Genomic DNA, 23,989 nt, shown 5'->3' with positions numbered 1-23,989 from the left:
AGCTCTGCTACATTCACTATTCCACCCTGGCACCACCTTGTTTCTGCCCATTGTTGTTGTTGTTATGCTCAAGTTAGCTGCATTTATAATCAATCAATCAAATTTTATTTGTATAGCCCATATTCACAAATCACAATTTGTCTCATAGGGCTTTAACAGGGTGTGACATCCTCTGCCCTTAACCCTCAACAAGAGTAAGGAAAAACTACTAAAAAACCCTTTTAACAAGGTAAAAAGAAGGTAGAAACCTCAGAGAGAGCCACATGTGAGGGATCCCTCTCCCAGGACGGACAGAAGTGCAATAGATGTCAAGTGTAATGGAGAACATCAGAGAGATAAGGGTATTTGCAGCATTGATAAGGGTAAACATTTTGAAGCATAACTGAAGGTCAATGAATTGATGGATTATTGTCAGTAATGGTTGAGTATCTGAGGAGAAATATTGTATATCAAGCAGTCCTGTTGTAATCATAGTCCATGGTCAGCAGCCACCACGATCAGGATCCACCATCAAGATCGGATGCCACTATAGGCCACAGTCATTGTTCACTGCCGCCATCAGGATCCACCATCAGCTGCCACCTCAATCGTGGTCCACCACCATTATCAGATGCCAACACGATACAGGATCCACCATACTGGATCCACCAGAGATCTTAATCCATGATGTGGCCACAGCTGCGGCCCTGGATCTGCGGACGATAAGGCAAAGGGACTCCGGGGAAGAAGTCAAGTCAGTAACATGTATTGATGAGATATGAATTTATTTGATGTGATAACGGTTGAGAAGAGGAAGGAGAAGCTGGAAAGAGAAGCTCCATGTGTCATGTGTCCCCGGACATTCTAGACCTATAGCAGCATAACTAAGAGCAGGTCCGAGACAAGCCTGGACCAGCTCTAACTATAAGCTTTATCGTAAAGGAAGGTTTTAAGCCTACTCTTAAACGTACAGATGGTGTCTGCCTCCCGAACTGAAAGTGGGAGATGATTCCACAGGAGAGGAGCTTGATAGCTGAAAGCTCTGGCTCCTACTCTACTTTTAGAGACTTTAGGGACGACAAGTAAGCCTGAATTCTGGGAGCGCAGTGCTCTAGTGGGTTGATAAGGTACTATCAGCTCTTTGAGGTATAATGGTGCCATATTATTAAGGGCCTTGAAGGTGAGGAGGAGAATTTTAAATTCTATTCTAGATTTAACTGGAAGCCAGTGTAGTGAAGCTAATACAGGAGAAGTGTGGTCTCTTTTCCTGGTTCTTGTCAGGACACGTGCTGCAGCATTTTGGACAAGCTGCAGAGTCTTCAACGACTTACTGCTGGAGCCTGATAATAAGGAATTACAATAATCAAGTCTGGATGTAACAAAGGCGTGGACTAGTTTTTCTGCATCTTTTTGAGAAAGGACATGTCGGATTTTTGAGATATTACGCAAGTGGAAGAAGGCGGTCCTAGAAATTTGTTTTAATCAAATCAGGATAGAAGATCGCTCCCTAGTTCCTGACTGTTTCATTGGAGGAAAGGGCAATGTCGTCTAGCGCAGCTATATCATTAGATAATGTATCTCTAAGGTGTTTAGGGCCAAGTATTAGAACCTCTGTTTTATCTGAGTTTAATCAGAGAAAATTGCGGGTCATCCAGGTTTTTATGTCCTTGAGACATGCTTGGAGTTTAGTTAATTGATTACATTGTTCAGGACAAATATCTCGACAGCTTCTCTCAGATCAACTACAAAAAAAATGTCTGTACTTCATAAATAGTACTTCACTCAATACAATGAATCTGTCATTAGTTATATAACACATTACTTTAAGCTATCTATAATTAAACCTCTTCTAAAAAAAACACTATGCACTTGACAGTTTTAGCCAACTACAGACTGATATCCAACCTCCTCTTTATTTCTAAAATCCTTGAGAAAGTTGTTGCCTATCAGCTCTTTGACTTTCTTCAGAACAGAATAAACTGAAAGTCAGGGTTTGGAGCTCATCCCAGCACAAAAACAGCTTTAGCAAAAGATACCAATGACCTTATAGCTTCAGACAAAGGGTTTGTCATACTTGTTTTGTTAGATCTTCATGCAGCATTTGACACTATTGATCATCACAATCCTACGACAGAGACTGGAACAATGGCTTTAAAGGAACCGTCCTAAGCATGTTTGAATATTAAACAATGAGTCATCTGTGTGCACCAAAATTAATCACAAGTTCCCAAGGGTTCTGTGCTCAGGATAATTTGATTTACCATATATATGCTTCCATTAGAAAACATTATCAGGAAACATTCTGTAAATTTCAATTACTATGCGGATGATACGAAGTTATACTTACCTATAAAATCAGAACACAGTAATCAACAAACTATAGTTAGAGCCGGTTCAGGTTTGTCTTTGACCATCTCTTAGTTATGTTGCTATAGGCCTACTACGACTGTTGGGGGACAGATGGAACTTCTCTTTCCTCCTCTTCCTCTTCCTCACATTAATGTCTTAACTTCTTCCCAGAAGTCCTTGTGCTTTATCGTTGTAGATCCAGGATCACGGCTGCAGCCACATCTAGGATCGTGATGGTGGATGATGTTGTGGATCGTAGAACGTGGATCATGGTGGTAGTTGATAATGGATTATGGTTACAACTGGTTGCTTAGATACACAATAGGCCCACTCAAATATTCAACCATAATTGGCAATACCTCTATCATTACAATGTAATTGCTGCACCCTTCCCCCTATCAGACTTTTTCGTTTTGTATAAATACTTTAAACATTGATACACCTCTCCATTTACATTAGGTACTGTATTTTCTCATGAATGTTGTAGATATTATTTTCAATATGCTAGTTAGAATCTCTACTCTTTAGGTTTCTCTGGGTTCAGACAACCTGACAGTCTGAGTCCAGGAAATACTAACCCCACTGCAAACCTTGACTGTAGGTGTATTTTTGACAGTGCACAGGAGTGGGTCAACAAACATGTCACCAGCTGAGAGTAAATCTACAGCACTCACTTATACCTATGATTATGTCTAAAAAAAGGCTTGAACTGGTAACAGGCTTTTTAACCTATATATTTAACTCTCAAATGATTAATTGATTAAGGGATAAAACCACAAAGGTAGATACAGTAAAAAAAATGTTTTAAGGAATGTGTTTTACTTGACAAAAAGCCATATTTCTATCTATCTTTTGTTGATACATGGCAACTTCATCAAGGCAAGTTATCCACCACAGTTCCTGTCGAAATCTCAATCAGGAGCATTAATAATAGTGACATTTACAGTGATATAATCAAACTATACTCTGGGATTTTGAGGTATTTTGCTCTTCTAGTGTCTGACTGTACAATAAACCAAATACTGGTTTCTTAATTCAATTACATTTACTTGTATAGCACCACATTTGGCAAAAATATTCGTTTTAAATCAAAGATTAACTGCTTTTTTGGGTCAAAGATCACTGTGGGGCACAAAACAAGTGTGCCCATAACCACTGCATTTATATATTATTATTCAGCGGCTGTGGCAGCGCAATTGTCCTCCAACCAAGTCGGTGGTTCGATTCCAGCCTTCCCAATCTGTATGCCAAAGGGTCCTTGGGCAAGATACTGAACCCTGAATGGCGCATCATAGAAAAAAAGTTCTTCCAATAGATGAACTGTATGAATGTGTGGGTGAATGGCAAGCTGTACTGTATAGTGCTTTGAGTGGTCATCAAGACTAGAAAAGTATTTATATAAATACAGCCTATTCACCATTTGTAACATGTTTTTATTAGATTCTTCAAAGTATTCATTACACAAGTCTGGTCAGACATGGATACACAACATGTATTGCACTTCTGTCCTGGAGATTTTATCCAACTCAGGCTTTTACGTGCTGTTGTTTTTTTTCTCCAAGATAAATCAAACTTGATGTTACCCTTGGATATTTCTGAAACCATTAGAATAAAATCAAGGCTCTGCTCTTTTGTCATCTGTTGCTATAATGAGCTTAAGACTTTCCATCTACCAGACTCTTTCTGGAACCTATCACTCAAATTCAGAGTTTATCCTTGGGCACAGACTACGAGTACCGCTGAGTCAGTAATTATAGTGAATTTAAAGGGATTCTCTCCAGGCATTCTAAAAATAGCGTGTTCACAAGGCAAAAGTGTTTTGAGAGGTCAGTAACCTGGACCTCTGATCTCCAAATTCTAATCAAGTCATCCTAGAGTGAATGTTTTGGCCAAATTAAATTAATTCCCCTGGTTTTCCTGATATATCATGTTAAAAAGAATATAGGGTCACTGTGACCATGGACCACCAAATTCTAATCATGATAAATGGTCTGTATTTACATATACGCTATTCTTCTATTCTTAATGACCACCCAAAGTACTTTGTAGTAGTTTTGCCATTCATTTAATCTATGTGCAGCACTTTCTCTATCACATCGTGACCGACCTTCTGGGTAGAGGACATTCCCCAAGTTCATGTCTGAGTCCAACTGAAGACTTGTACCAAATTTGAGGAAATTCCCACAGATGTCTCTGAGATGTAGAAGTACCACCAATATTAATTTGGACAGTTTTTATGTCCAAATTAATATTTGTAACAAATTTGAAGAAATTCCCTCAAGGTGTTCTTAAAGGGATAGTTCATCCAAAAATTTAAATTCACTATCTATTCACCACTATGCCGATGGAGGGGTGGATGAAGTGTTTGAGTCCACAAACATTTCTGGAGTCTCAGGGGTAAACTTTGTGAGAGCACAATTCAATACAATTAAAATCAATGGTGAGTCCTTCTTCAGATGTAATAAAACAGAAAAACCATAACATGCCTCCAGACTGCTCCTGTGGTGTCATGCAAGGGTCCGGAAACCCCGACATTAGTATTTGCCTTGAAACAAGGTCATCTACACCCATTTTTAAGCCTAAATGTCTGATATCTCCCGATGAGGTGCACTCAGAGACCGTCGTAAATGCTAATTCCACTAGCTTAGCCACTTCTGGTGGACTTTTACGCTTAAAACACAGTGGAAATGTCCTTATTCCAACTCGAATTTGAATGTCGGGCTTGGGGACACTTGGCTGACACCATACGAGCAGTAGGGAGGCATGTTATGTTTTTTTACGTCTAAAGATAATTCACAAATGTCTTCAATTGTATTGGATTCGGCTGCTACACTGTTAACCCCTGAAAATCCAAAAGCATTTTGTGGACTCAAACACCCGAGTGAATTTTCATTTCTGGGTGAACTATCCCTTGAAAATATCGTGTTTACAAGGGGATAGACAGATAATCTGAAAACAGGATGCCTCCAGCCACTGGTGGGTGCAGAGGAATAAAAATACTGACCTTCCTTTTCCAGGATTTCTGCGTGAAGTTGAAGCAGTGCATACATCAGTGCTCAGATGCTGCTTTCCTACGAAGGAGAGCACCAGAAGACAGCCACTGTTGAAGACCACCTCATGCAGTGTCACGTTAAAGGCAAATTTATATTCCAGTGAAACATTTAATCCAATGAAAGAAACTGACTGGCAGCTCACAAATATGGGTCATTGAAGGAGGATTGCCTTATTATTATTAAGCATTTAAGGTCACATATGGAGAGCATTAAAAAAAAGTCTGTGGTGGGATTGTGCAAAAATAGACGAGCCTAATAACCCATCTGCAAAGACCACTGAGCTTCAGAAAGTAAGAGGAAATTTAATTTATCAATAATCAGACAAAAAGTGGGGGTTAAGTTGTACGTCATCTGTAAATAGCTTATTCCGTTTCTAACGATGGTACAGAAAACCGAGTTACAAAACTAGTTTATTTTGGAACCAAATGCCAAACACTGAATCACATGATTCTAGGATGAACACATTTGAAGTGGAGATAGGGTTCTGTGGAAACAAGGCGGCCTTAATTTCATCCCAGCTGCTTGTAGATGCTCTGGTAACTGGCCTTTGTCAGGCTCAGTTAACCTCATGTGGACAGATATTCAGCCGTAATGCTTCAACATATTTCAAGACTAGCTCATGTTAATTTTCGCTAACAATTGGCCAAATGCAAAAGTGGGTCATGTATGTATAATGGTAAAAAGGTTAAGCATCTAGCACCTCAAAAGCCAGACAGACATTTTGCTCAGGGGTTGGTGGCGTCCAAACCAAAGCTAAAAGGCCATATATACAGAGTCAACTAGAGTTTGTCTGAAACCACAGCAAGTTTGAAATTTGAAAACTAAGTCAATCCAAAGTCTCATGAAAGTGGATTTTTAAGTGGATGAAGAAGGACCAAAGCTGCGTTCAGGCTGACAAGAGCACTCTTAAAGATGCTTTACTCAAAATGGACTTCAAAGATGAACCATCACTGCACAAGGGTCTACATTAGAGAGGATATTTTACTTTGGTTACTGCTGAGAAATAAGACAATGCAGGAAGTTTGAGTAATTAATTCAAACTGTTGAAGGCATATCAGACACCAAAACACCACACAACATTTTAAAGGAAGGATTTTGAATCCTCCATTTTAACAAGTCACCTAATCTACCAGGAATGTTGACTGGCACTATTTTGATTGGTCAAAATAGTAAATGGTCTGATGGTACAGCTTCTCTGCTCTGTTACTCTGATTTGCCAACAATACCTTGAAGACAGGTGCTGTTCTTTCTCCAGAGTTGTCAGTCTGAATGCAGTGTAAGTATGTAACACTGCTGCCTGGAACTTGTTCAGCAGCCTGTCCAAAACATCAAACTCTTAACACAAACTGAATCAAATTGACTTTTCTTATTATTTCATGTCCCTTTGTGAAGTTAGTCATAGCTGGTAAGAAATGACAGTTTTGCAGACTGTCGTCAGCCTACAATTAAATGTTCTAAATGTAAGGGTAATATAAAAGGAAGACCCTCAGAGAAACTATTGGTCTAAAAAGCACTTGAAAAAAAAAAAAAATCAGAGTGCTGGGCCAAAGAGAGGGGACTGTAGTTCTGAAATTGGAGCTATAACATCAACCTCAGAAAGCATTTACAGCTCCCACTTTAGGCTGCGCTGACAACAAACTGCTTCTCTCCTGCTGAACCTTCTAGCTGCGAGGTAGGAACCCAGTTAGCATAAATGCAGCTCACTAGAAGGGGAGAGAGTGTTTGTATGGCTCTTACGTAACAATACATAACCATCATTTTACTTCCATAATAAATAAATAAAAAATACCAAAAAGCTTGGTCTTACTCAATGCAGAAGAATACAAGTGAAAACATTTACAAAGAAGATCTGCAGCAAAATAAAACTGTGCGTGGTAATTAAAACGTTTTTCAATTGGAAGGAGCAGCTTTGCTCAGAGAAAGACCAATGGTGGGCAAGAGTTATAAATAAAGCAACTGTTGTGTCTGGCTGCTGTGCAGGAGAACAGATCGATCTTGTAACAACAGCTTTATGGTTGCTTTGGTCACCAATGTGCTATTCCCGTTTCTGTGGTAATTCATCTTATGTTTCTGTATACATTTGTCTTTTTATAAAATATTTTATTCATACAATCATTTCTTTAACTATAGCAACATTACTATTTAATTTTGAGTGGCAAGATATCAGTCGGACATCACCTCATAAGAACAATAGTATATAAACAAAAGCAGAAAAAAAACTAGTATCCATTTGAGTTTGTCTCTTATTTTGCTTTTCAGTTCATCCTGTGTCTGTACACCTGTCTGTGACTGTCATTGATGAGCCGATGAGTATTGCTGGTCCTGGTGGGGCATGTGATTGGTAGAGCTCTGAGCAGTGGCCTCTGCTGGTTAGCCAGGAGGAGGGCCCTGCGTGGCAGAACAGGCTGGCCATTGGCTGGCAATAGACGACCCTCATGCTGGCCCATTCACAGCTGGCTCTGAAGACACGGCACTCTGGTCTACTCTGGAGAGAAACACAAAGATACAGATATGGACATACATACATTTTAGAGTAATACAATAATTAGCTTTGCTCTAGTACTTTTCTCTGAGTTAAGATGTATACTGAACATTACACATTATGACATTTGAGGGAGTTTCATGATTTAGGGGTATATCCTAGAAAAGCTCAGGATCAACCTCTCACACAGGTTTCACTTACTTGGCTTCCTCTATGGCTGCCATTTCCTCTAGAGGACCATTGGGAAGTGCTGCAGTGGACCGACACTTGTCACTGCTTTAAGTAAACAAAGGAGAGTGGAGTCTGTCAATAGCTCATCTGGAAATATTGTAACCTAACTCAAATAGATCATGATCAAAAGGAAACCACTTATAGTATATGCAAAATTAGGGATTGATATTTGCACTGATTCCCTGAGTCAGTCTAATTTCTATTCTAACAGTCAAATATAGTTTGATTACGATTTGATTAAAATCTCTTTGATTCTTGATGATTTCGTTAATTCAGAAAAATACCAAAGTTGCTTACACTTTTCTTTTTTCCTTGAAAATAAAACTGAGGTTACGGTTTAATTTCCCACATTTCATGTTATCAAAAAGTGAAACAATGACCTATTAATTTAAATGCAAAAGACACAAACATGACTTCTGCACATTGTAACAACTCAATTTTGTACATCATACAGCCTTAACTGAAGCACTTGCAACAAGTGACCACAGCACACAGAACATTTAGCAGAGACGCACATGTTGGCTGAGCAATAAGAATCTATATTGATTGATTCAAATAAAAATTGTGATTGATCAGAAATCTTTTCTACCCACAAAATACAGTTCGGTGTTTTTCCACAACATTTCGCTTAAAGAGAAAGATGTGGAAATATGTTGCTCTACAGATATAATATGTACAACTATGACAGATTTGGTTGTGTAAATACTGCAGATTAATATTCAATATACAGCAAAATATACTTTTCATCGTTAAATTGACTTCTGATATTGTAATACTGACATATCTGCTGGACACTTAGTTCTTTTTTTTATGACAAACCTATGGAGTGGTATGTTCCACTGGAAAAGTTGATTTTATTAATTATGATAATTTTTGTTTACCACAGATAAATAAAAAGTTACTTTTGAATTATGCACCATCAAGACAACAAGGTAAGCATTTTGTAATATAGAGATTGATATAGTTGTTAATTTTGTTGTTTTTCTTTAGGTTAGTTGTCCATGTGTTGTGTCTGACCCTGTTTTGGGACAGCAGGCAGCAGCAGAGGTGTTAACGCCTGTTCTTTCCAAATCCACACACTCCACTACTGAGTATTTCTCTGAAGAAGCACTCTTCTCTTCATCACTGGAACACACACGTACATGCACAAACACAGAGATATACATTAATACAATAAGAAGTAGTTTATACTAACCACTTAGTTTCCCATAGAAAGACACAAAAATACAGTGAGACGTGAACTGTGATGCATGCTGAACTGACTGATAGAGTACACAGTAAAACAAAGGATGGAGGTGTTGAAATGGAGTAACTGGAGCAGTATGTAGGAAAAGCATCAAATGTACAGCAAATGGAGAAAGTCAACTGTTTTGGTTGTTGAGCTACATCACTCTTTCTACTGTGTAGCTACAGAGCCAGAAAACAGCAGGTGGCCATACAAACGGATTTGGACACTGATTAGACCAAAATTGATTGTGCCAGCCGTCAGTCTTGCTTTGTCTCAGAGAACCACCAATGATCTTGATGAGGCCTCAATCAAAGCAAAACACTCATGAACACCGAAATACAATCCAACATTTGTGATGATACTTAACAATCACTCAGCATTTGTCACTTCTGGAAACAAGCTGTCATGCTACAAGACGAATATGTGCCCAATTACAAATCTCTGGTTATGGTTACACACGTGGAACAACATCTGTTTTTCACACAACGCAACAACATTCATAATGGTATTGTCATGCCTGATTAGAAGTTCTTTTATTGTGTAGTAACAACAATAATATCCATCCTTAATGCTTACAACAAGGAATAAAATAAGTCTAAATCCAACTTAAGTTGTTTGGTAGATATTAAGGATTCCCACTGCGTTGGCACATACTTAAGGCCTTAAGTAACATAAAATGCAGTAGAGTAGAGTCATTAACATGTTTGAGGTTATTGACGCACGGTGTCTCCATTATAGTTTGCATAGAAGTTTACTAGGTAAACTGAAATTATATATATCAGAAAAAAGAAACCTGTTACAGTAGGCTGTTTTGCCAGCCAACTCAACATAGTTTTCAGAACATGTTCGCCCTGGAAGGATCTGTTAGTAAGCTAAAACGCAGCTTGTGTGGCTGAAAAAGGACCAAAACACAGAAAAATATGCATTTTTAAAAATGTGAGTACAAGTTGGGAGGGCCGTAATGATAAGAATTCTTTACAAATGGTCTTTGAACACATGCCTCATTTCGGACTGGTGGACTAACGCATAAATGCATCATTAAAATCAGCAGTGCCTGATGTGACCGTTTACACATTAGGGATTTTTAAGCAGTTACACCTTTAATTTAGCATTTTCATTTTTCTCTATTCTCTTAAGAAGGGAAGCATGGCTAAGGGCTAGAGCCAATAAAAAGGCAGATGTGGGAGACACATACCATAGAAATTAAATAAACTTAATAGTCCAGGCCGTTTGAGACCATTAAAAATGCTATTGTCAAGAGGCTGAGGCGAATCCAGAAATGGACGACAACTTTTGTAGAAAAACATGCAGAATGGAGATAATGAAATAAACAAACAAGGAGCTGAAACCAAAGATCGAAACTGGGAAAGAAAAGTTGGTGGTTGACGTGACAACAAGACTACATCACGGCTGCAGGCTGATCTCTGATTGGCTGTACATACCGATAAGATTTCAACACTCTGAAGAAGACCACACCCACAACGCACAGCAAGAGAGAGAGGGGAAGCTCAGGTTGTAAGTGTCGCTCAGTTCATCAGACAGTTATTTACACAGACAGACAGACAATATATTGCAGCATCAACAAGAGGACAGAAGGACAGAGGATGACCACCTTCAACAGCTGCTGATTTAGGATAAGCAAGTACTTCAATATGAAGACACTGTTGAAACTCAAAGAAACAATTAGTCCTTGGCGGACTGAAAGGTGGCTGTGACACATTTGTAGTTCGATAATTTGTGGAAGATGGACCAGATGTGGATTGTCTCTCGGTCTCTACTATTTTCTCTCCTTTCAGCCCAACTTGGCCCTATGCTGCAACGAGCAGCTTAAGCAGCACACCTACAGTATTCTTCTAACATAGAAATTGGTTTTACCCATCTGTGTGGTATTTTTGTGCTCAGCTAAAAGAACATGATGCACAAGTGCAAGGAGAGGAGCAAATGGTTCTTTTCAAATGAGGCAGAACAAAGAGAGCTGATGGTATTTTGTGGTAATTGGATCTTAGATCATGTGCTGGCCATAGACATCTTAAAACCACATTTCTATTTAACACTCTCCAACCAATAGATGTTTTAAATAGGCCTGGTGCAAGTCTCCAATCTTGGTGTTATATTTAACACTGCTACTATAGGAATCGTGACTAAGTAATAGTATGAGGGCACTCTCAGAAAACAGATGTGACAACACTAATGAGACACACCATAACATGTAGTCATTCTAGTGAAGACACTGTAATGTAAGTGCTTTTCAATATTCCCCTCTTGGGTTTTTAGAATGACAGGACCACATCCTTAGCATGGAATCTGCTAGTAATGACATCCAGTCATCAAGTACAGCTATGTAGTATTTGTCTCGTGTGGATGAGTTTGGCGAACCTCTTGAAGACGGCGGTCTCAGTCTTGGCGTCAACAGTGAGGCTGACTGTTTCTTTCATGGAGCCATTGATGACCGTCTCGGTGATGCTGCGCTGCTCACAGCAGGTGGTTTCCTCCTCTGCTTTAGATTTCCCACACTCCTTAGGTGAGGTAGGGGAGGGAGAAGCCACACTGGTTCCCAACCAGCCATCACAGTCTGAGGGGTGTTAAGAATGGCGAGAAAGGGGTCATAATTGCCAATGGTCAAGATTATTTCAGCTGTTTCAACACTTATCAACTCAAGCTACCCGGATAGGAGGCATATTCACTCAAAGTTATTTTTGGTTAATTTAGATTCTGATACTAAATCATAAGCAAAGAGAAATTACACAAATTAGCAAGTATCACATTTTCTTTCAAAATGTGTCTATGTTTAGATTGTCACAATGGGTCAGCAGCCAAGACTTATGTTCATTCATAGATGTCAGAATGTGGGAGGGCACCCTCTTGTGTGTGTGTGTGTGTGTGTGTGTGTGTGTGTGTGTGTGTGTGTGTGTCACAGGATCATAACTGTGTACACAAGTCACCCTAGCTGTCAATATGGACATGTATTTGAAGACATCTCACCTTCAGGCTGAATGGGGGCATTGACCCCAAGAGGGTCCATTGTCTCTATGCTGGTTTCCATAGCAACAGGAGAGTTGCATCTCAGTGGGTCTTTTGGGCTGAAAAAAAAAAAAATTCTCTTTAAGAATTGTTATTTCAGATTGACTGAAGCCAAAAGCAATCAATGCTCTGCTGTTACTGCAGCACTGCTGGCACACTAACAACAAACTGTATTAGAGTCTGTCAGGAAGCCCTACCTAACAGGGGTAAAGTTGGAGAAATCTGCCCAGCCAGTTTCAGAATTGGAGGTGGGAGCAGGAGAGGTGCTCCATGTTTCCCCAGAAAGGACTTCAGTCGTGGTGGAGGAGGAGGAGGAGGACAAAGGACAGGAGGCAGCAGGGTCACTGGGGCTGGAGGCTGGAGCTGTGGATGTACCCGTGTCCATGGGGATGTCATCAAAGTTGGCTGTCCACACTGGCCCTAATTTTTTTTTTTTAAAAATACATAAAATTAGTCATTAGAAGCAAGGTCTTGATAAAAAAATCTAATGTACACCAGCACTGAACCATTTATATTACTGTTAAAATGAATAAAATAGTAATTACAGAACATTCACTATCAGCACTGAATACAAATCCAAAATTTCAAAACAAATCCAGTCCAAGTCAGCTAAGTAAACCAACCTGTGTCAACTTCCATTCTGTCATCAGTGATGGGATTGGATGCTTCAAATGGATCTCTCTTTCCATCCTCCTCCTCTGAATCTGTGCTCTCTTCACTGTCTGTGCTGCCTGAGCTCCTGAGATGGACACAACGGATAAACGGCTATTTCTTATTTGTTTAGTTGCATAGACAACTTTTACAAAAGGAGAGGGATGTTGGCCTTAAAGTTTAAAGTCACAACATACATGTATTCAGCACAAAGGACACAAGGACGCGTGTGTGTGTGTGTGTGTGTGTGCGCTCGTGTTGTCAGCTGACCTGGGGCGTCTCTGTGCCTCTGGTGCAAAGGTGACATCTTTTTCATCCCAGATATCTTCCTCATCTGAACCGGCATCTTCAAACTGCTGGATTTTCTCTTTACAGCGAGCCTCAAACAAAGCTATGTTTGCCTGTGGTAACACAAATGCACATGCAGGGGTAGCTAATAAAACACTGTCTTATGTACTTTACTTTACTTGCACATAAAAACTAGGGTTGGATCCTACAAAACAAGAGTCCCTGAGCTGTGAAGCAGACATTAACAGGTTAACCTCTAGTATCCTAGCATAACAGTTTCACAGCAGGCCTCAATCAGAGCCATCTCAATGGATATTAATTTAAGCCAATTCATGCTTTACTGCATTTCATCATGTGCTTGTTCCTTGTGGTTCAAATGCACATATTCAAAATAAATCCTCATTCTACACATCCACCAAAAATAATTAGAATTTCTTATCATCTCCCTTTGTGGCATCTGCTTCTAAATGAATGTTAACAGTGAAATCAGGAAATACAATACATGCCATATTAATAAACATATTTAATTTCTTCCACTTCAATTTATCCTCTTAATCACTGACTTAATATGATTTCAAGATTAATAGACCAAGTACTTACACTTTCATTTGTATTCAGTGAAAAATTGATGTCTGATATTCTATCAAAGGGAATACTGCAATGTTAAAGAGAACAAAGTTTAGTTTAGTTAGGGTCGTTAGGCATCCACATACATGGCTACACAACAAGCAGACAGGCTCTGGCACACAGCTATAATACTTCATGTTCCATACTGCAGCAAAAACATTAACGTATTCTGTCCTTTGCCAGGTTCAAGGTCACAAAGATAGTGCTGAAGAAGCACACTTGTTTTTTACATGCATTTTTTGTGTTGTAAACAACGAAAAGCACATAAATCACACAGGGGCTCTAGCAGGAGATAAAAAGCACTATACACGTAGGCCAAGATGGCCTTTTTCAATCTTGCTTAGTTTCCCAAGGTCAGGTAACATTAATAAAAGCTCAAAGTTTAGCCAAGCTAAGCATAAATTCTGGAAACAGAGGAATATTGTTAGACCAGCTCTTTCAAAGGTAAAAGTGACATTTTCCAACCAAACCTATCATAAATATCAAACCATTATTTTCATTATTGATTAATCTGCAGATGATTACCCATTTAATTTAAACAATGTGAATGTGGTAATGCACTTGGTGGCCAAACCTTTACGGCACTTGTCACATGATCTCATGTTATACTAACACTAAAAACTAAACTAAAGGCAGTTTACATAGTATGGATTAGACGCCATGAAGGAGAGATAATCCATAGTAACTAAACTATGACAGGGTTTAAACTTTTGTAATAATTATTACCTCTGCCAAGGAGGCTATGGTTTTATTAACATTTGTTTATTTGTTGTTATTTAGCAGGATTATGCTAAAACTACAGTAGAGGTGTTACAGTACACATATTTGTATCAAATGTTTTTGGAATGGTCCTTTGGATTCGGCACGCACCTGTCGCCACTGCATGTGCAGACTTTTTTGTGTGTGCAGAACTCAATTTGGTAGTCGTAGTTTTTTTGATAACAGACTAAGCAATCGATCCCCATAATATATATTTTTTAAATTTACTTTATGCACTTTATTAGTAAGTCAGTATTATTAAGAATGACAGCCAATGTCTATTGAGAATACTAGTGTTTAATATAAAAAAGACTACAAGATAGCCAATTCTTATTTTTGCGGTACCGAAAATCAACTGAACCATGAACTCATACCAATGTAGGTACCAAACTGTGATTTTTGTGTACCGTTACACCCTGCTGGATGGTTTACAGTGAAACTTGGTGGAAGAATGTGGTACGGGTCAGGGAGGAACCCATTATATTTTGGTGTGGTTCCTGATCAGGGGATGGATCCTGGAATTTCTATTCCACTTTCTTTAACATTGAGGGATAGGGTAGAATCTTGATGAAGAAAAATCTGGTATGTTTAGGGGATTGATATAAAGAGTGTATAATGAGTGAATGTAATTTGGTGCAGATCCAAATAAATATTTATTTAAATTGGGTTTCATAAGGTGGAATGTTGGGCCTTAGCGGAGGTATAAACTCCCCGAGTGCCCTTCTGGTTTGGACTGTGTGGAAATGTTTTTCATCACATTTTCACATATGAGATGTTTAGTTAAGATGTTTGACAAATGCCCTAGGCAAAAGCAGAGACTTGACAGTAAGGACACAAGGTCAGTTACTTGTTGGCCTAATGATGAACACACTTGACTGAACTAGTTATAGAAGCTATCTTCTTGCTTCTAAATTTTAATGCTGAGATACACCAAACACACCTGAGGCTCTTTCATCAAATTAATATTGAGCCTGTCATCTGACTTAGGTAAAAATGTTGCTTTTGTTGCTGTCAGGAAGACAGCTTTAGTCTTTCCACAGAGAATATGGCAGTAATTAAGTACCAAACAACACATCAATAACTCAAGACCAAGCCAGGTGAACAATTACCACCTGTGCACACACGAACTCTATATAAACCCAAACATCCTGTTACCATCTGCCAGCTGGCCTACCAACCCAAAATTCCTTTAACCTCTTTATTACAAGTCCCCACTACTGAAAATTATCAAACGGAAAATATCCTAAATTATTCATCCGTCTAATCCCATGTTACTTTCCTACTTGTGCAATCATGAGATTTAGAAAGTATCTGAACTGTACAGAATGTGTTTTTAATGTACAGCAGGGTTGTAGAAGGTGTCCAGTGTTTAGGACAAGGAAAAAAGCCAGGTCGTCAACAAGGACTAGTCAGACACTTTCCAAGCATCTTGACTGCACAAATGGACAGACAGACTTAACTAGAATAGGAGCGTTATCAGGTACACAAACACAGCAGTTCTGTGAATCATTCACATCAATTTTACAAAGACATATTTTTCAGCAAATATTTCTTTATAATTTGATCACTCATGAATTTTCCTCTATTAAAACTGGCATCAAATATTAGCATCTAGAACTGTCAAAGAATTCGAGATGGGAACAAATGTTGACACGCGTTAAATCTGCCACTTTTTACAAAGCATAGCCACATTAATCTCTCATTGAGGATGGAAGTAATCAATGCTCTAAGTCCATGATATATTTGAACCATGAATATATGAGCACTTGCTTGCACAGAAGACATAATTTGGAAGTTGTTTTGGGAGTTTTTCTGATGCTATTTATTGATGCCAGCTATTGCTTAGAACTAGTAGTTACTTTTGAGTGGCAAAGTTTTAATAGAATAGGACTACCATGCTTGTCTTTATAAATAAATGCATCTATTAATCTCATCTTTTGAATCTACTTTGTTTTAAAATTTAAAGTTACAAGAATTAATGCCAAGATTAGAGGAATAGATTTTAAATGTTCATATAGCTTATTCCACCCGGACCCATTTTTTGATAATGGTACACCCAAAATCAAATATATCAAAAAGAAAATGCTCTGCTTCACTCTACAAGCGTTTTGTTTAAAATGAAGCACACATTTTGAATAATTGATCAACTGCAAGATATATCCAACAACCCACAACTTTAGCATAAGATTAACACCAAAACCAGCTTGACCTACAAAAAGGTACATAGGGGCAGCACACAACAACATAAAAAAGTTGGATAATTCACTACATACAAATAAAATAAGGTTTATCTCGAAAAATAATAACATTAGTTTTAATGTGTCCAAAAATGGTTTAGGTTTGGCAAGGACCATTTTATGCATCACTGTATTGGAATTTGTTATGCTCCAAGGTGAAAATATAAAATGTATCAGACAAATATATGCTGCATGACATCTAGAGGCCATTCAGATATTTGGCATGGCATAACATTGAGACAGAGAATGAAGAACCTTAAAATTTTAGAGTAAGAATAAATGAAAAAAATCTGCCAACCAGCTTTTTGATGTTGGAAGTGCCCTGCCCCTTCAGTGTTACACAGTAATACTTAGACAGGAAGTCTAGTCATGCAGGATGAGTACTCACTCCACAACATCGTCCTGATCAGCAAACTCTTCATCATTGAAGCCGAACTGCTCAATAAAATTGGACGTCATTTGTTGCATCTGATAATCAGAAAAGGCCTGGCAAAACCCAAGACCAACGATAATGATATAGTCTTGGCTCTACACAAAGCTGGTCATTACTTGCAATACAAATACATAGCAAATATAAATAAATAAATATATATATATAACATGTAGGCTATACAGGTTAAGTGCAGAAAAAGGCACAAACATGCATTTACAGTCAGATGCCAAAACACTATATATCACTTGCCAAAAATAACAAAACAATTCCATTATGTTTACAGTGACTAAAACGTTTTTAAATAACAGTAGTTAAGTAAATTATTTCAAAACAGGGTAGGGATGTATCTGTAGCTTGTAGTTGTGCATGACCCATAGTCACAAATTACCCGGTGAAAAAAGTTATGCATTGTACACATGCAGTTACATCTCTACCATCAATCAGTGACAAGGGCTTAAGGAAAACGCATCTGTATTACTTGTGGTACAGTGACCAAAAAAGCTGATGTCAACTGCATCATCAGCTGGAAATGTTTGTACTCAACCCATGTAGCCTGTATGTAATGTACCCTTCAACTATTGAAATCTCGAATCTATCTAAAAAGATCATTTTCTTCATGCTATTGCTCTTAGGGGCTGCCAGAACTAAATCATGTTTCACTGGTACCTGATGTGATTTAAAAAATGTGTTGTTTGGAAAACTGAGTAGTAAATTTAATCAGTGTCAGTGATACAGTAAACATACAATATGCTTCTATAACATCTGATAATGCTGGTGATTGTCTGCATAACATAATGGCACACACACAAGGTAAATGCATGCAGGAAAACCACTGTTATCACCCAGAGAGAGGGCTAAATGATGTGATGTAGTATTTTGAGAGGCTTGACTAAAATAAATGCAACATGGCAAATTTTCAAAAAACTCACATGCAATTATAGCTGCTATAAGCAGCAATGGGTCGGGGCCAGGCATTTTGAGGAAGTAAAGGAGGAAGATTAGTTCAAAATCTCAACCACTATATTCCTCCTCATTCAATATTACCCAAGATGTTCTTAAACATAAAGAGTTGAAACTGAGAACTTAAGTTAAACCGGAATTTCATGAAGAGGTTTCTACTTTTGTTATGAAACTGCTTTGAGAGTGTATAAATGCGAAGGAGCTGAAGAGACAATATTGACCACTGACACTGCTTAAAAGACTTTTCTCTGTTAATTAGATGTCCATGTATATCCAACAGTCTGTGTGGCTATGGGCCTGCTTTGTGTGCACATATGCATTTGTGCATGTGTGTTTTGGTCTTACTTGTTGTAGAGAGGAGTCCTGGTGAAAGCCACTGTCTTTAAAGTCCACCTCATCATCACTGGAAGAATGGATGTGGTGTGTGTTTACCTAAAGAAAAGTTAATTTAAGCAAAAGAGGTTGGAGCCTTTAAAAAGTGCCTTAAAGAAAACAGTATCCTCTTCTTCAATGTGAATTCCAAAGCAGTCTATTGAAGTGGTTGTCCACACACACAGCCGATGTCTGACACTCTACAGTTTACAGTCGACTTGTTTTCCGCCACCGCTACAAGATCAACAGTGATCACCGCAATAATGATTGATGCTTTTTTTAAATGAAAATTATCAATACTGCCTGCATTCATTCATTCACTCAGCCCATTCTGACTCTGCTCATTCTTTTCTTTGTCTCGCCGACACACACGCACACATGCATATATATAGCCAATTGACGATTGTTGGGTGTCGGTGGCTGGTTATAAAAATTTGTTATTACCCAACCCTAATCCAACGTGCTCAACTAGGGTCAACACAATCATAAAAACTCTCTTAAATACCTGCACTGCACACCCAACGTGTATGGCTAAACTAAAACTTGACATCAGCGTTGATGCCCTAGTTACTCACCAGGTCGACAGTGTTTCTCTTGTTTGTGTCAGCCAGCTGCCCAGAAATAAAGGCCTCCCATTTCTCTCTGTCCTCTACTGGGAGCTCTGTGTTAGACACACACAGAGGTCATACTCCATGTAAGATGCCACTAGTTATTTTGTTACATAGGCTAACCATCGAGTTAAGGGATGCCATGAGAGGATTTTCACTCAGTTACTCCCAAAATAGATTTAAATGTTATATTATATAAAGTCAATTTTTCAAGACAGATGAAGATAACAGGTATGAGCCAGTCCTTACCTGAGATGAGCTGTTGTATCTGCGGTCCATTAGGGCCTTTGTCACAGTTATGAACTATAGAGTTGGCTATTCTAGTAAGGTGACCCATGTAGCCTTGTCGCCGACCACCTTCCGCCCTAAAACACATCAATACAATTTTAGCATCACTCTGTTAACTTCTCCACAACCAGTAGTGTTCTTTTGACATTTTGTTACACTTTTAACATTTACATTTTGATAGTAAAGGAGCACATAACTTTTGGTTTTGTGGTCTGTTCTTTTCTTTTACAGAAAACCACAACTAAATTAAACACAGCAAAAGTCTGACATAGCTACAGTCTGACGTAGTTACTTATATTATCTTTGCAGCAGAGCAGAATACTCACTGTTCTTTCTCATTGGAGCCCCAGGCGTCTAGGATTCTCTGAATAAACTGGCACTTTTGAAACAGCTGGTGAAGAAAAATATAAGCAAGTTAATCCAACTAATTTTGTGTACACGGCACAGACAGTCATCTATCACATATCATCAATAAGCCTTCACTATTTGTGAATAGTGAAAGTGGTCCATGCAAGGTCCATGGACCTTGCAATACAATATTCAGTCCAAACTTTGAAATAAACCAATTATGCTCAACATGAACCAGATTGCCTAGAAAAACATGCTTCTTCTTATTTAAGAATCGCTGTCTTGCCACTGTGTTTTATCTTTATTTTACAGTAAGTACAACTCACTTCTTCATTGGCTTGTTGGTAATGGAATAACCACATAACCAACATTGTTGTGTTTAGTCTGAAGGTTCAGCAGAAAAAAAAAAAAAAAATAACTTCAGCTTTAATTTACTAACAAGAAGATTTGCTTAAATCCCACAAGATAAAATATTATGATGGTAGTTCTTGTCTCTACTATTTTCTTACATGTTTGATGAGGATGCTCTCCCTCGCATGTTCCTGCTCTGTATCTGGCTGGATGTCACTGGGGGCGGGGGGCATAGCAAGAATCATGGCTGTACAGATTTCAACCTGAATGTGGAGGAAGTTGTTCCAGATGTATTTGAAATACATGTCCTGAGGAGCAAAACAAAGAATTATGAAGACAGACATATTAGTACGTGGTATGGATAGTATAATGCTAAGAGTGGTTTTAACGCTATACTGAAGAAAAATCTAAAGGCATCCTGCCGGACAAACTAACATTGTGTGGACCCACAGAGATAATCTTGATAATATCCTGTTGTGTGATGTACCATTATTTTAAATCTTGTAGTGCGTTAAGAAAACATTGTTAGGAAAAGTACATAAAGTACGTAAATAAAATTAATTACATTATTATTACTATCTTTTTAAGACTGTTACACTGTAATAAGGTAGTGAAATAAATCTGAACACCGTTAGGGTGACAAATAAAATCAAATATCCAAATAGTACTTGTTATGAAAGTTTTCTGGAAGTTGGTGAAAGGAGAACTCAGGCAGCAGCTGATGTCTTATGCAGAAGGTTTTAATGTAGACTTGATGCTTCAAGGAGACCAGAAGGTTGAACAATATACAAACGCTAACAGAGTAACATGAGCAATTGTCACCCAAAGTCTGAAGATGTCTCCCACAGCTTCCACATCTATCTTCCTCTACTTGCATCACCCATCAGCACATCCATGAATGGGTAGAATTGCTATCACTCTGTTACATGTAGGTGTTCGCATCCTATTGGATAGTTTAGCCTAAAGTATCCATTCCTAGATCACATTGTGTCCTTACGTCTCGTCACTGGTGAAATACGCAAAGAATCAAAGTTGGTGATGGTTGAAGTTGGTGCCTCTCTGTCTGGTGCATCTGAGTTAGATATGAAAGTCCCTCAACGTAGACACTACAATGTACTGTTGGTTGGCCCTTTATCTACAACCTGACCTTGGGTACTGCTTAGAGAGAGAAGGGAGTATCTGTGGAATTAGACCGGCACTATTCTCCTGTACAGATATAATATATATAATATTTAGTGGAATGTAGAGTAATGTGTGAGGATGGTCAAAAATCCTCAACAGTACTTACTAGTATGACTCCCAGTGTGTTGAGGTTAATGAGTTCTGTGTTGATGCTGTGCGTGTTGCTCTGCAACAGACTGGCCACCAGTCTGACAACATGGAGTCTGGTGTTGCCCACTGGAGGGTCCAGCACCCCCCACGTTGTTTTCATCACATTCTTCTGTTAGTGGAGAACATACACAGCTCAGTATATAAACTACGGACAGGGATATATACACATAATAATTACTAAATAAAAAACTTTTAGGACGAGGTAGAAGACCATTTGCCACTGGATCATTTGTCATCTTTGGATAATTTCTAGTAAACATTTACCATTTTTATTATATAAACTCAATTTCAGGAACTACACTGTTAACCAATTTTGGATAAACATACTACAAACAAGACTGGAAAAAGCTGACAATGGATAGGACAAAAAATTATTTAATACTCACATGTAGAATGTAACCTTATAACAGCAGTCTACAACATTTTGTTATTGTAAAACTGCTTACACCTCATGTGTAAGCAGCTTACCTTTGGGGGTTCCAGTAGCAGCTGGTGAAAGTCTTTGAGACGGGGTCTCACAGCCTCCAGGATGCTGTGGTTGACTGAAAATGACGGATGGGACATCCCTGGGGGGCAATCCATATGACCCTCAAACCTGGAACATTAAACACAAACAAGTAGTATGAACATTTGTAGTAATTGTGGGGGTGCAGGTGGTTAGACTGATTTCACAATTATTTCATAGTATGATGAACATTTACTTATAATTATTGTACAGCTATTTCGTTGTATTGCATTTTGTTGGTATTAACTGTGACACAGAATTGCCATTAAACCATCAGTAGTCTCAAATGGGTTTACTTTCAAGTAAATTGTTTAAATGATCTGGATTAATTGTTGGGCTTGTTTATAACCTGTTTGATTACACTCAACATCTATTGCACTTCTGTCCGTCTTGGAAGAGGGATCACTCGTATGTTGTTTTTTTTACCCCTGTTGCAAGAGTTTGTTTGGTAGTTTTTCCTTACTCTTGCTGAGGGTTAAAAACAGAGAATGTTGCACATTGTGAGGCAAATTGTGATTTGTGAATATAGGCTATAAAAATAAAGTGTGCCGCTTTCTGTCAGAGTTGTAGTGATGTTGCCATGTTCACAGATATCAGAAATAACTGGCGAGTAGTCGAAAATGTGATACTAAATGTGTTAAGCGATAAAATCTGACTTCAATAACTAATGTGCTAACAAAAAGCCCATTCATTTGTCAATCTAAGGCATTTTATATCATACTAGGTGTTTTGTTCTCATTTCACATTATTCTTCAACCAGAATTACCACACTGCTGTTGTATGCCACCGCCAACCAGTGCAGTATACCTGCATTTTATATTTCACCGATTCATAAGGTCAGTGTAACATTTACCTTTGACCACTCAAATCACTTCATTTTTGACTCCAAGTGACAACTGATCAAAAGCTGTTGGCCAAAAACACGTTTTTTTGAGGCCACCGTGACCTTGACCACCAAAATCAAATCAATTAATCAGAGTCCAAGTGAACATGTGTGCTAAATAGGAAATAATTCCCTCGATATGTTCCCGAGATATTACATTTGGGCATTCCTGATGTATTGCGATTAAAACGACTATGGTCACGTGACCTTTTACCACCAAAATCATCTTTGAGACAAAGTGAGTGTTTGAACCAAATTTGAAGACATTCCTTGAGTTGACGTTAAGATATCACGTTCAAGAAAAACAAACATACTTTGTGAGCCCACCATGACCTTGACCTTTGGCTACATAAATCATAACAGTTAATCCTAAACCAAGTGAATGTTTGTGTCAAATGTGAAACGATTCCTTGACAGTGTTACAGAGAACTTCACAAGGCAAGACATTGGCTTTGTATGGCCAATCTAAATCAGTTCATCCGTAAGTCCAAGTGAATATGTGTACCAAATTTGAAGAAATTCCCTCAAGGCATTCTTGAGGTGTCGCATTTTGAGGATGGTACAAACGGACAACCTGAAAACATAATGCCTCCAGCCACTAGCTATTGCCGGTGCACAGGCATAACAATCTCTTAACCAACTATAAATGGAATGTCAAAATAAAATATCAAGAGTGGCAGAGTCCACAAGACGTACGCTGGTCTCCTGGTTTCAAACAGTGTGAGGAGGATCTGGATAACACTGACGATTGCAGATTCATTCTTCTCCTTGTCAAAGATATTAGACAACAGTTGCTCCACCGTCTCCTGTCTGAGAAGAACAACCAAGGTGAAGGGAAAGACTGAGTCACTTGACAGTAGAGCAGAATGTGTTTCAAGAGCATACAGGGGTCAACATACAGCAAAACAAAACACCGTAGCGGGTTCAAAGGGTCAGGTCATGGGTGAAAAACACCAGAGAAATGAACCATTTTTAGATTAGAGTTTTTTGGTTTTAAATGGCAC

The 23,989-nt window shown here is 38.5% G+C and overlaps 1 protein-coding gene across 9 annotated transcripts in view; it reads right to left on the bottom strand.

Annotated features, from left to right (window-relative positions):
- Positions 1-5,663: 5,663 nt before the first annotated feature.
- The window catches only part of ppp6r3 (protein phosphatase 6, regulatory subunit 3), a 28,382-nt gene continuing 10,056 nt past the window's right edge, over positions 5,664-23,989 (bottom strand). For 2 of the 9 annotated variants that reach the window (XM_034587335.1, XM_034587336.1), the window contains 19 exons: positions 23,682-23,795; positions 22,066-22,192; positions 21,554-21,706; positions 20,424-20,573; positions 19,893-19,957; positions 19,528-19,643; positions 19,246-19,331; positions 18,644-18,730; positions 17,294-17,391; positions 13,883-13,937; positions 13,265-13,395; positions 12,967-13,082; positions 12,541-12,763; positions 12,305-12,402; positions 11,699-11,894; positions 10,765-10,782; positions 9,112-9,219; positions 8,065-8,139; positions 5,664-7,866 (listed from right to left, as the gene is read on the bottom strand). In XM_034587335.1, the coding sequence (XP_034443226.1) occupies positions 7,815-7,866; positions 8,065-8,139; positions 9,112-9,219; positions 10,765-10,782; positions 11,699-11,894; positions 12,305-12,402; positions 12,541-12,763; positions 12,967-13,082; positions 13,265-13,395; positions 13,883-13,937; positions 17,294-17,391; positions 18,644-18,730; positions 19,246-19,331; positions 19,528-19,643; positions 19,893-19,957; positions 20,424-20,573; positions 21,554-21,706; positions 22,066-22,192; positions 23,682-23,795 (2,068 nt within the window). In that variant the 3' untranslated portion in view covers positions 5,664-7,814. Of the gene's footprint in view, positions 7,867-8,064; positions 8,140-9,111; positions 9,220-10,764; positions 10,783-11,698; positions 11,895-12,078; positions 12,118-12,278; positions 12,403-12,540; positions 12,764-12,966; positions 13,083-13,264; positions 13,396-13,882; positions 13,938-17,293; positions 17,392-18,643; positions 18,731-19,245; positions 19,332-19,527; positions 19,644-19,892; positions 19,958-20,423; positions 20,574-21,553; positions 21,707-22,065; positions 22,193-23,681; positions 23,796-23,989 lie in introns of those variants that run through there. The other 7 variants (XR_004614064.1, XM_034587340.1, XM_034587337.1 and 4 more) reach the window with 7 other exon arrangements.

Source organism: Hippoglossus hippoglossus, chromosome 6 (genome assembly GCF_009819705.1).
Source record: "Hippoglossus hippoglossus isolate fHipHip1 chromosome 6, fHipHip1.pri, whole genome shotgun sequence".
Lineage (NCBI taxonomy): Eukaryota > Metazoa > Chordata > Actinopteri > Pleuronectiformes > Pleuronectidae > Hippoglossus > Hippoglossus hippoglossus.
The sequence above is the reverse complement of the archived record's forward strand: the minus strand, read 5'-3'. Positions and strand labels throughout refer to the sequence as shown.